At 43.0% G+C, this 12,933-nt stretch overlaps 1 protein-coding gene across 1 annotated transcript in view; it reads left to right on the top strand.

Annotated features, from left to right (window-relative positions):
• The window catches only part of LOC310962270 (MAM domain-containing glycosylphosphatidylinositol anchor protein 2), a gene marked incomplete at its 3' end in the record, with an annotated part of 180,361 nt that overhangs the window by 116,649 nt on the left and 50,779 nt on the right, over positions 1–12,933 (top strand). Inside the window, exon 9 of the mRNA XM_083934673.1 lies at positions 11,134–11,454. Within this exon, the coding sequence (XP_083790799.1) occupies positions 11,134–11,454 (321 nt within the window). The remainder of the gene's footprint in view (positions 1–11,133; positions 11,455–12,933) is intronic.

Genomic DNA, 12,933 nt, shown 5'->3' on the forward strand with positions numbered 1-12,933 from the left:
TGAGTCTCACACCCCTTTGTGCCAGTGATGCATCTTTACACCTCCCCCAATGTAATCCACACACACACACGCACACACACACACACACACACACACACACCTTGTAGCTACTTTATGTGTCATACAAACATGCTTTAGAAGATCGTGACAGATTGAAAATGTCTAGTGATTAGGCAAAGATTTAAAAACTGTGGCAGTGTTTCATTGACTGTGGGTCTCTAAACCGGTCTTATTTTTGTACTTTTTGCTATCAATCCTCTCATACTATTATTCACTCGAATCATATCCGATCAGGTTATGAAGTAAAAGCTAACACACTGTATCAATTGCATTGTAAAACTCCATGTTTTTTACGACTATGTTAAGTAGAGTCGGCCAAACGTACTATCCACTCTCTAATGAGCATTTACAGCCAGTGTTTTAGTACCTGTAATGTGCATCTTGGTATTTGTCTCTAGGTAAATGGTAAATGTAGTGTAATTAAACTTGTTTTAAACCTGTCTGATGGCTGAAGGGTTTGCTCTTAAAGCTGTTTCCCGTAGAATTGCCATGTCCCCATATTTCAGCAGTTAAATAAGTGTGTAACAGTTAGGAATGATAGCAATAATGTTAATAAGACCAGGTTGTAAGAAAAAAGTGACCTTTCTTTTAAATAGGCACTTTACCCAAATCATGTTTTCCCCACTTATCTCGTGCGGTTTGAAGCCCTGCAGAATCATTTGGTTTTATCCACCCAAATTTTTCACATACCCACGGCTGAGAATTCTGCACCCCAGCCCAAGGGAGGTGAATTTTGTTTTGTCTGTGGTGTTTAGAGCATTAAAACGTTGCCATTTAAATGCTAGTTTCCAATTAAAAAAAGGTCTTTGAGTTCCCCAGACTAACTGGGACATTATTATTAATATTATTATTTTTGTATTGTTGTTGAAGCACAAACAAAACTTCACCGCCATTGTGCTCGGGTGGCAAGTCTCCAAGGCCTTAGAAACTCAAACTATCAGAACTCAAGTAGATAAAGTGTGTGTGTGTGCGTGCGTGCGTGCGTCCGTCCGTGCGTGCGTGCGTGCGTGCGTGCGTGCGTGCGTGCGTGCGTGCGTGCGTGCGTGCGTGCGTGCGCGTGCGAACCAACCCTTTTAGCCCAACATCTTCACAGGATAAAGACGCTTGTGTCTCCTTTAGACTGTTGGACACTGCCTGACTAAATTCCAGTAATCTGTCCCAGGCTGAAAAATGTTCAAGAAAAACCATCTTCTACTGCATTTCCTAGTTACAGCACACATTTATATCACAGCACTTACAACGACTGTTCAATTTGGATTCCTGTGAACCAAAGCTGACTCCATCAGTCCGACTAATCAGAGATTAAACATCCATCGCCCTCCCATCTAATTGGCTGCTTCCACCACTGTTCCCACTAACGTTCGCATAAGTGTATACGGCATGATAATAACACAACGCACCAGTCCACCTCGTCTACTGAGCTGCATCATTTTAGTTTCCGCCGTGTCATGTTGAGTCGTCTCGTAGAAACAGAACAATGTACAGCAGAGGGTCGCTGCGTCTTTGAGACACTCTTCTACCCATTTGTACATCGGTTGTTACGAGAGAGTGTAAGGCGTTGGTGCTTACATAATAGAACCATTTATCTTTAAAAGTATAATCTTAAGACAAAATCTGCTGTCAAACATCCATTTTTCGATCTATTGTTTTACGTCTTAACATCAATCAACCCTTTTCCCTGTCAGATTTTATAAGAAAAAAGCCTGGAAAAGCTTCACAGGCAGCAAAAGAGAGCCTGGCTTTTAGAAGATTGCTACATAGGACATTGAGTGCAGTTCGCAGTACATGTCTGTGTGTACTCACTTCCTTCAGGCTCTCCAATAATGGTGAAACACACTGGTCTTGAGATACAAAGTGTTAACACATGTAGTGGGTCAGGAACGGAGGTCTTTTATATGTAATCTCCAGTGCGAGGTCAATCAGTGTGGGGTAAACGCTCCGGTGCCACCAGCCATTACTTCATCGCCCATGGACTCCATCGACTGCACGGCTCAGAGATGCTATGATTGGGAGTCTCCTGCTCCAGCTCACTCATTCCACATTTTTCAGATTTTCCATGTAGGGGATTCCCATGGGTTGGTGTTGCCGCTGATGCTGGAGATATCTGTTTATGCTTTAAATTTACTGGCGCATGTTCGGTACCGATAAGTGACTTTTGGGTCGTGTGATATTTTTGGGTCATAGCGAGCTCTAGTTCCCCTTTAACACTTACACACACACACACATCGAAAGGCACGTTTTCACACTTACATACCCTTACCTCCTCTCAACGTCTTGTTTTTCTATGGCGCGCGCACCTCGCTGCCACTCAGCGTGAACATGAAAGCAGCGTGTCGACCTTTGGTGCATAATTATTGTTTCATAATCCTTTGATAATCCCTGTGCTATAAAACAGTGGGAAGAATCGCACCTGCCAAGATTGTTTCCTCATTATCTTTTAAGTAGTGCAGTCTCTTCTTTTTGGAGTGCCTGGGCGATGGCAATGCGTTAACCGAGACCCTTTAATGTGTGAAAAAAAACAAAAAAACCCCACTGCTGTCTGACTGAGGAAATAACCGAGGAAATGACAGACTCTATTGTGATCATGTGAAATGAAAGGTTTCCTTAAGGCTTCGATGTGATTGCTTCTTAAGCTTTCTTTGTTCCAGTCAGATGTGAGGATATGAAATATTACGAAAGTGTTGCATTGTCATAAAGCTGTTTCCTGTCGTAGGAAATAATATATTGGATTTTGCTTCTGCCAGTAACAATTCCCAGCGCTTTACCTGGATGTAACTGGGCTGTTTTCCTGGAGATGCTCACCATGTGTGGCGGTTCTTTCAGTCAGATCAATGCTGTGAATCACAGAAGTGTCTTCACTGAGCTGCACAGTATAGCTGTTGTGTACTAAAGTGCCTTGTGCCTCCGCTTTGCCATATGCCTGCAGCCTGTTTTAGGGTGAATAAGCCCCGTTTTTGTTCCTCTGCCTGTTCTCCTGAAGGGGAGAAAGCCCTAGCTGCAATTAGAAGTCCTAATAAAAGTGTTTAGAGGAGATTACGATGCAGGTCTGCCAGGGTTTCGTGCTGGGGAAGTAGTTGGAAAGCGCTTGAGTCTAAAGTGTTTCTAGTCTGAACACTTTGGAGCACACTGGCAGTTCCAGCGTTGGCTCCGGCTCCAGAATCCAAACCCGGACTTAGCCCCATCCCACAGCACAGTCTCTATAAAAGAGAATATGCATTACCTTCCATTCTTTCAACTTTTGATGAGCACAGATTTGAACAGCCTTCATGATTTCCCCCCTTTTGAAAAGCAGCGCTAATATTTACTATCACGGCACACTCATTAAATAAGCAACTTCTCTCCTCGCCGGGGCTCCCAGAGATTGCTAATGCTTATTTATGAGCGTGGTCTGGAAACGAGGACACAGACCTCCCCTTTGGATACTGTCAGGATTAAGAACCGCAAGACAGTGGAGCAGGGGAAAAGAGTTACGAGCATTAGTGTAAAACATAAAACATCCCATAAACTTTTAACAGGAACTAGACGATTAATCCTCTCATTAGTCTGCATGTTGAATGTGTGTTTAGTGGGTGTGTCTTGCTGGATTATTGTTAGATGATGCGAAAATTACCAGTCCATGGCTCTGACTCTGAAATGTTATTTGGCTTCAGGTTGGAACTACCATTGGGAACCTCTGAGAGATACATTTTTAATAGCATGTAGAATTATTACGGACAGATCCTTGACATTTAAAGCTGATGCTGTATTACTATGACCACTGGATTCTCCGGCCTTAGTTCAAGAAAACTACATGACTGCAGTGAGAGTAGTCTCTGTTGATACATTGTAGCATGAGCACACTGCAGCAGCTCATCGTCAGTCTGATGGATGAGTACGAACTAAGTATTGGGATTGAAAGTCACCTCTCTCTTCTTGTGAGGGAGATAAATCCGTCCATGATGAGTCCCTCAATTAGCATCCTGCTCACACCTGCAATTCTGGCACCACCCAGTGTTTCTGTCAATCTAAAGAATCAATGCACTTCATGAATTAAGAAAATCAATTAAGGGCTCAGCTGATTAAAAAATGAGCTGCTTTGATAAACACAAATTACACCTTTTTGATTTAATTTGTTTTCATCTCCACACAAATTTGAGTCATGTAAGGCCTGAGGCAGGCCTGTTCGTTTCCGTCCATCGTCCGTTCAACCGTCATGTCCCGTTGTCTGTTTGACTCTGATTTGTCATGAGCTGCCATCATCGGAGTGACCGCGCCACATGTGACTCTAAAAGGGCCAGCATGACCGCTGGTTGCTGACCGTGCTGATGTGCTTGTTTCAGCAGTAAACTCAATGACCCTGATAAGGAGAAACCCGGACTGCATACTGACTCACCTGCAGGATGCAGAGGTTCAACCACTGTTTGGTCACAGTCGGTGGAAACACCTTGTTTGCTGCTTTTGTTTGGACATGGGGAGTTTCACGGAATGTGGTTCTTTGTCGATGCTGCTCACATCTACCTCTCTGGCTGATTTTTTTTTTTTTTTGGGATACTACACAGTGGATATGCTAGTTTTTTTTCTTAGCATCATCTTTAACTGTAGTTAGTTAATGATGTGCTCCTTGGCCTTAACACTAAAAACCTTTTTAAAAAAAAGGTTACCTCAGGAACTGGAGTAAAAAAATGACATCTGGGAGCAGTGGATCCCTGCATCGGATTCACAAGCCAACAGAGGTCCGGAAACAGGCTCACTGAGCTGTGCACTGGGCTGAAGGGGCCTGACAGCTGTCCCAAAGCTGGGATGCTGTACTGAGAAATCTGCCATACGACAGTTGTTGCCATGGTCGTGCCACGTCTAGAGCGATAGGCATATAACCACCTGGCAGCATCTGTTAGCACAACATCTGTGATGCTGCTAGGGAACACTGTCAGTGTAAAACACACTCTTGTCTGAAACTCTGATATGTGCATTTATGGCAGAAGAGTAGTGGTAGCAATTGAAGATAGACTGTGACCAGCCTTCTTGTCAATGTGAGTCCATAAAATATGTTAATAAGACTAGATAACTCGACACATGCCCAGTGTTCCTGCATAAAGCCTGGACTACACCACCTGAAGTTATGCTTTATGGAGGTGGCCATCTGGGAAATCACCTTCCTGTCCAGCTGGGAAAGTCTGGAAGGGAAGCATGAATAGAAAACCCTTTTCTCTCCCTCATTAACTACTCCTGAAGCCCCTTGAGTGATGTCTGTAAACTCTGGTCCTTCCAGGGAGTTGCTCCCTATTTAGCTGCAGAAAAAGTGGTGACAATGGAGGTGTGTATTTGTAGGTTTCTCAACTGTTCGTTCCTTATACTCTGACTTGGTCGGATAAATGTGGGGAAAAAAACAAAAAACAAGCGTTTGTGTGGCCACAAATCAAACTGTAACCCATGAGGGCTTTGGTATCGAAGGCTTGCTGCTCTACAATCTCAGCCACAGGAATTCAGGGGTTGAGGGGTTTGTGTGATTGATTGCGAGGTAAGTTGTAAGATATAAGGGGAACAGCATAGAGCTGAAAAACACACACACAAACACACACACACACACACACACACACACACACACACACACACACACACACACACACACACACAAACAAACAAACACATAAACACACACAGTAGTATGTTTGGTCAGTAGTGGTTGCTGCAGTATATCAATGCACTAAGCCAAATTTAACACATCTGTGAATATTACACACTTCAGCAACTCGGGGTATAGATGCAGCTCTCCCTTACACACAGATTCACAAACATATCTTCAGGGGACCTTTGGGACTCCTCTCTCTGTCCCCTGAGGTCCAGAACTCAGAGGAGCAGAAAGTCCTGTCAAATTGTGACCAACTCATTGGCCTCAAGCTGTCTAAACATAAACCCTCACACATACAGACACACACTCTACTGGACTTGCAGTTGTAGAGAGCACTATGTTGCCATGGTGATGGGGAGTGATGTCCCCGCACTTACACGAAAAAGGGGGCAACGGGAATGTTGTTTATTCTAGAAGACATCTTTTTGCACCACTCTGGCTCCCGTTGGTGTAAGAAAATGCAACGTGCCAGACATTTTTCAGGTTTTGCAGTCAGCTCACATTGGGCTGTTTCTGCTGTGGAGCTGCTGGATCCTGCAGGCTCCGGCGATCAGTCTCTACACTTGGAGGCTCATTCCAGCTGAGGCCCTAGAGATGTGCAGCACGAGTGAGGCCAAACAAGGAGGTCCAGTCCCAATTTAGCCCCACAAAGTACACAAGCACACACACACACACTTAGGCACAGTGTTTTCAGACAACAAGAAGCATCCCATTGAGGAAGTGAGGCAGGATCACAGCATGGTATCACCCGTGGGCGAGAAGAGAAACACTAGGCTATACACACACACAGACATAAAACCCACGTTAGCTCACACTATACAAGCATACGCACACAGCGCGCATGCCCTGCAGGCATCATTGGCATTTGGATGGCTTTGGAACAATGAGAGCACAGTGAAGACCAGTAGCAGGCTCTCTGCCACACACTGAGCGTCTCAGTGGTCAGTCTCACACACAGAGGCAGGGTGTACACTACGAAAGAGTAAGGTAAAGAGTGAGCAAGAGGGAGGGAGAGAAATGAGCGATTGTCTGTGTTCATGTATGCCTGTTTGCGTTTCCATGATGGTGCGGAGAGAGACAATGGCAGCTGATGGCCAGTATTTGTGCTGCCAAACCCAATAGGCAGACAACTGTAATTGCCTGCCTAATCTGAGCTGTGGAGAGGCCATGTGTAATGATGGCAACTCTGTAAATACACCTCTCCTCCACTCACTAATGGATGCTTGCTGCTCCCCTCCTATTCCGCTGCTGTCAATTCACCATTTCACTGTTTGGGGCCAAGGAAATGTCCAGAAAAGTGTAGAAAATATGCTGCGGAAAAAAATATGTCAGCTCTTGACACCTGGCTGCCTCAGTGGAGACTGACTGTGAATACCAATCAGCAAATGTCGAGTGAAATGAGTGTCTGCTCTCATTGTCTTCGTGAAGATCATTTTTGCTTCTCCTTTGATGCCAAACAGCATTGCCAAGACATCTGTGAATGACCAGTGTTCATTATGCCATGCTAATGACACCAATATGTTAATGGTGCACTTAACTGGAAAGGCACTGTATATTAAAATGTTTAACCAGCTGAAAGCAGATTTACGTGTGGTCCACAATGGCTGAAGGGCATAATTACCTATATTTCCCATATACAGTGGAATTGGTTTAATGCTGCTATGATCGATATTCTTATATTAACCATGGATCAAATGACTACATGTACATGGAAGGCTATCCCTTGTACATATTTAATCACAACTAATTATCACTCATTATCATTTAAGCATCTTTCGCCTATTTTGGGGGGTTTACAGTTGGACTCAAATGGTTCAAACTCACTGCTCTTTGCATTGTTTACAGAGGCAGCAGGCAGCTAGTTTAGTGAAAACGCTTTGATAAACCCTCTCTGCACTACCTGCCCAACACTAAACAACAGACAGAGAAAGTTTGCAGCTCGCTGATGCTGCACTTTTCTGGTAATTCGATAAATACATAGGCTATATGAAACAACCACACAGTAAAGCCTATTTCTCTATACTCTTGTGTGAATGAAATACTTGAAATGAATTGAAGAGCACTGAGTATTCTCTCATTTTATTAATAACTTCAGTGCAAAATGAACATAACGTGCAGGGATTAGAGCGTAGAGCATCGCCCAAATGACGTGAATCATTTTGTAACACAGTCTGGCTAATGATTTTCAACATCACAATCGAATAGAATTATATAGAAAATACTGTATATACCATTTGATTGATAGCCTTCTTCTTCTATTGCCTACTTTCCTACCGCACAGTGATATCTGATCATGTATGGGAAATCACGGATTATAAAACTACAACTTTCAAATGACACTCCCTCAGGTTTTTCAGATAAGGTTTTGAGGTACGAGATATTTTATTTTGTGAACTGAAGATGGGGTTTAGCATAACTCGAGAATCAGGGCTGCATGTTTGGCTTCTTGTATCTTCTAGTTTAATTTTTCTGCAGTTCACATCCAGTTTTACGTGCCGTTGTTACTTGAAAGACATGTTGACTTGAGACTTGGTGACTTGGACATGAAGTGACTCAGGTCACTGTCTTGATGACATGAAACTTGACCTGACAGCAAATGAAAGACTTTAGACTTGACTTGGACTTGAGTGTTAAAGACTTGAGACTTGACTTGAGATATGATGACTCAAATGACGCATCTCTGTTCATTTATGTTTTCAGTTTAAATATTAAAAATGTTCAAGGTTGTCAGTGTTAACATTACAAGTGTGTGAAGTGCCCAATTGTCTGTGAGGGCTGATGGTAGCTTACGCTTATGCTCCCTCACAACTACGTAGCTAGCTAATGTTAGCCTGATGACAATTTACAGTATATCACTTATTAACCCAGTCGCCAAAGAAAAACATTTGCATTTTGATTAAGAAGAAAATTTTTAAATAAAAAAGCTGAAGTTTTTTGTTTTATCATGTTATAGTGTGTCAATATGTCACTGTTTGAAAGCGATGGGGAGGGGGTACGTTTTTGATTGAGAAGAAATAAAAAATAAGCTTTTATTAACCTTAATTAATATTAACTGAATATCAATAATTATAGAACAAATTCAATTTATTTCATACTTTTTAAACAGGTTAGATAAATTGGCCAATAGTATCATCAAACAGGAACTAATAAAGACCGGATACTAAAGGTAAGTGACTTGACTTGACATGTGGAACACAAAATGACCCGTGATTTATTTGAGACTAGGACCAAAAGACTTGAATCACATGTCCGGCTTTCAGACTCACCTTAAGGACATAGGAAATAACTGACAGTTGCAGAAGTCAAATGGCACAGGACTCTGTTCCGTTTTCTGGAGGTTGCCGGTGATTTCATCACTATGAAACTTCATTGTGGCTTGACTTCATTACAGCTGCAGCATTGTTTGGGCAGAATGACAGTGATTCGAAAGTCATCAGGGAAGCATGACACGGTTTCATCATTGCCGAGAAGATTTTCAATCCTCGACTCACTGGCTGTAAACTATTTTTGGGAACAGTGCTAAATGGCAAAATAGTCTTGGAGTCTGCTGATGATTTGGACACACACACACACACACACACACACACACATACACACCACTCTAGGAGCCGGTGCAATTTGCCAGGTTTGCTAATTAAACAAATTTACTTGGCCAGTATACTTGATGAGGAACCAGACTGCATGATCCAACCTGTTTCCCTGCTTTCCAAACTTATAGCACACACAAACACACACACACACACACACACACACACACACACACACACACACACACACGCACACACACATATTCAAGGAAACCTGCAAATGTGCCCTGCAATTTGGCACTTTGCGCTTCTTTTATTATTCATTGTTCACTTTCAGCCAAGGCTCTAAAGTGTCCGTTAACCAAAGGCAAAATTATTTATTGGGTCATATTTTGTTACACGGACAGCAATACTGCTATATCACCTTTGGGAGTGTTCTGTTGTAAATGCTCTGAATTATGTGACGCTGTGCTGAGATTGAATAGCCGCACGAGGAAGAGGGCACTGAAGTGAAAGGCAGCAGAGAGTGATGGTTGATGGCGATAAGAATTATGAATGCTGTAATGGTGGAATCAATCCTGAAAATAGTATTGGGATGAGATTGTGATGTGATGATGAACATTATGAGGAAAATCTGACAAGGATGATAATAATACTGTCATGCTGATGATTGTAATGGCGATGCTGGCGAAGATGATGATGATGATGATGATATCTTAGAAGGGCAAAGTGTTGCTTAGGCAGATGTAGAGTAGATTGAATGCGTTTCTAGTGAAATTATAAGGTGGGTAATATTAGCTTCTTATTCAGCGACGTATAGCCTATTTTCCATTTTCCATTTTGACCTGAAGGACAGGAACTAAATTCATTAATTTTCCACAGTTCCTTGTGTGAAAACAGTTCCTGCTCTGCTGGTAGTACTTTGTTTACAGTGCTGAATGTCACTTATTGGTCGAACCTCGTCATTGCTTCTACAACTTATGCATTTACACACAGTAAGTGTGTACGGGGTTCCACTTGTATCAATGCAACGGCGAGGGTCATACATTTCTATTCTATTGATCTATTGATGCTAAAGACAAAGTTAGGCTGCCAGGTTCAAACGTACAAACGTAAAGTGTAGGCGCAGGCATCTCAGCCTTCATTTTGATCCCATCACACCTGTAATGATGACTGCACCTATCTCGGACCACACCCATCTTGAACTCGTCCTTCATTTTGACCTCAATTGCACACCTGTAAAAGTGACTGCATCAGACTCACAAGGTGAATACAATACCAGCAGAAACAGGTAGACTAGCTCTGTCCAAAGGAGAAAATAATTAACATTATATGTCTCTGAATTAATCCGTAACTGAGTCTGGCCACGATTACGGATTAAACCAGACATCACATGTTAATTAGTTTTAATTCAGTGAAATAGTCCCCTCTTCTTTTTTGTAGCGATAAAGTCCAGTGACTTTATTTCCTTGTGTGTCTATTATCTGACTAATTTGTTCACAGTTCTTCAGATGCTGTTGAAAAACAAAAAGTGGTGCACAAAGGGGAATTTTGATTTCTTGTTTCTTGGTCAAAAGCATTATAAGTGACCGTTTTCTTTGACTTCCATGGTCACAAAGAGCATTTGCTTGTCGGCTCTTCATTGCATTGTCCATTGTTTGCCATTGCTTGATTGCATTTAACTTCTTCACTGCTGCCCTCCATGATGGTTTTACATAAGGTACATGCTCGGATTGTCCAGTCCCAGTCGTTAGCCATTGCCGCTGCTAATATCCGCATGGTCCTTCCATACAAGCTGTGTATGTGGTTGAGATTCATTGCATTGCAACCTGGATGCTCATTCGCTCCCCCTCCCCCCCATACCTCCCACGCCACTTCTCTCCCCAGTCGACCATTTCCTCTTACCCCGCCCGCTGACTTTCTAGAGCCCCATATCAGTCCCTCCTCTGTTTTTCTCTTTCTTAGTTCCCCCCAACCTGACAGTCCCCCGGGGCAAGTCCCCTCTGGTGGCCCGTGAGGGTGACACAGTGGAGCTGGAGTGCCTTGTTTCAGGGAAGCCCAAGCCCATCATTCTGTGGTCGCGAGCCGATAAGGAGGCGCCCATGCCGGACGGCAGCATGCAGATGGAGAGCTACGACGGTGTGCTGCGTATTGTTAACGTGTCCAGGGAGATGACGGGCTCGTACCGCTGCCAGACCAGCCAGTATAATGGGTTCAACGTAAAGCCCAGGGAGGCCGTGGTGGAGCTGATCGTACAATGTAAGTAGAATTGTATACTTTTATCTGTGTTTATATATATGTATATGTATGTGTGTTTATATGCATGTTGCAGTGTGGTGGTATAACCTGTGGCAGTGATACAGTATGTGTTTATTTAAGCATGTTACGTCAATTATCTCTGATGTATATTCTGTGTACGCAGTGTAATTAATTTTTGTGTTCTGGTCCAGTGTGACCAAATTTGAACATGCCTCCATTTCTTTCCTTCCACGCCCATCCAATTTCCTTCTGAAGGCTGTACAATTAGTCCAGTCCCCCGGTGCTCTCAGTAGGAAACAGTCCTGACTCCACCTCTTACACCGAGGGGAGGACTTTATCTGCCGAGTGTGAACTGTGCAGAACTAATGTTTACAGAGGCATAAAGCTCTCCAGTTGGTTGGTGTCCACACTTATTAGGCTGTGTGTGTGTGTGTGTGTGTGTGTGTGTGTGTGTGTGTGTGTGTGTGTGTGTGTGTGTGTGTGTGTGTGTGTGTGTGTGTGTGTGTGTGTGTGTGTGTGTGTGTGTGTGTGTGTGTGTGTGTGTGTGTGTGTGTGTGTGTGTGTGTGTGTGCGTGTGTGAAGTCCCAAAGACTGTGTGCCATGTCCCCGGGCCTTATACCCCCCCGCTACTGTCGCTCATTGTGAAACCCCTTCCCGTCTTAAGATGTCACATTCAAAGATGGCTTAGCGGCTAATTAGCGAGTGGCTAATTTATTCCCACTAGTATTCATTTTGTATTCATTTATGGAGATTTGAATGCCATATTTCCAATGAACGTCAGGGATTTAAAGCGTTTTCACTCATTCAAGAGCTGGGGATGTTTCTCTTCCCCGAGAAAAAAAGAACAGAAGATGGATAGGAAGGAAATTATAGTGATCCATGTAGGGCGCTACCATTCTTTGGCAAATGATTATAGGAAATAGAAAAACTGAGTCTCATAGTCCCATTGTTTTCCTCGTGGCCTACTTAGTTAATCCATACATTCTTCCATCTCAGCTAACCCTAATCTAGAAAGAACCTGTGCAGCAGTATGTCACTCTGATGTGAACGGCATTTAACATGCACTATGCTGACTGCCATGTTTTAAATGTCCTCCCGCATTGGACTTGCCAAACTTTAAACTGCGGGAAAATGTTAAAACAATAAAACAGAATTATGGCCTGAGCTCAAATAGGGCTTTGATTAAAGATGAACTTGACACACCCACAACCAATATTTTGATTGAAAAAGGGACAAGAGCAGCCTCCTTATGTTCTTGCAGACAGGAATTAGCGCATAATTCTGCCCCTTTTTTCCCCCCTGAGAGTTTTATGGTACTCTTTGCTATGGCATTCACGTTTCAGCTCAGTTGTTACCCGCTGTGCTGTGTTAAGAGTATTAATGAAGTTTTGTGTGCTTTGAAGAAGACTGTTACATTTTTGGCTGGATTCATTATGATTATGCAGCGATGACAGCCCATATCAAAGGTTAGTGGCTTTG

This window comes from Echiichthys vipera (assembly GCF_963691815.1).
Source record: "Echiichthys vipera genome assembly, chromosome: 19".
In the NCBI taxonomy this organism is placed as follows: domain Eukaryota; kingdom Metazoa; phylum Chordata; class Actinopteri; order Perciformes; family Trachinidae; genus Echiichthys; species Echiichthys vipera.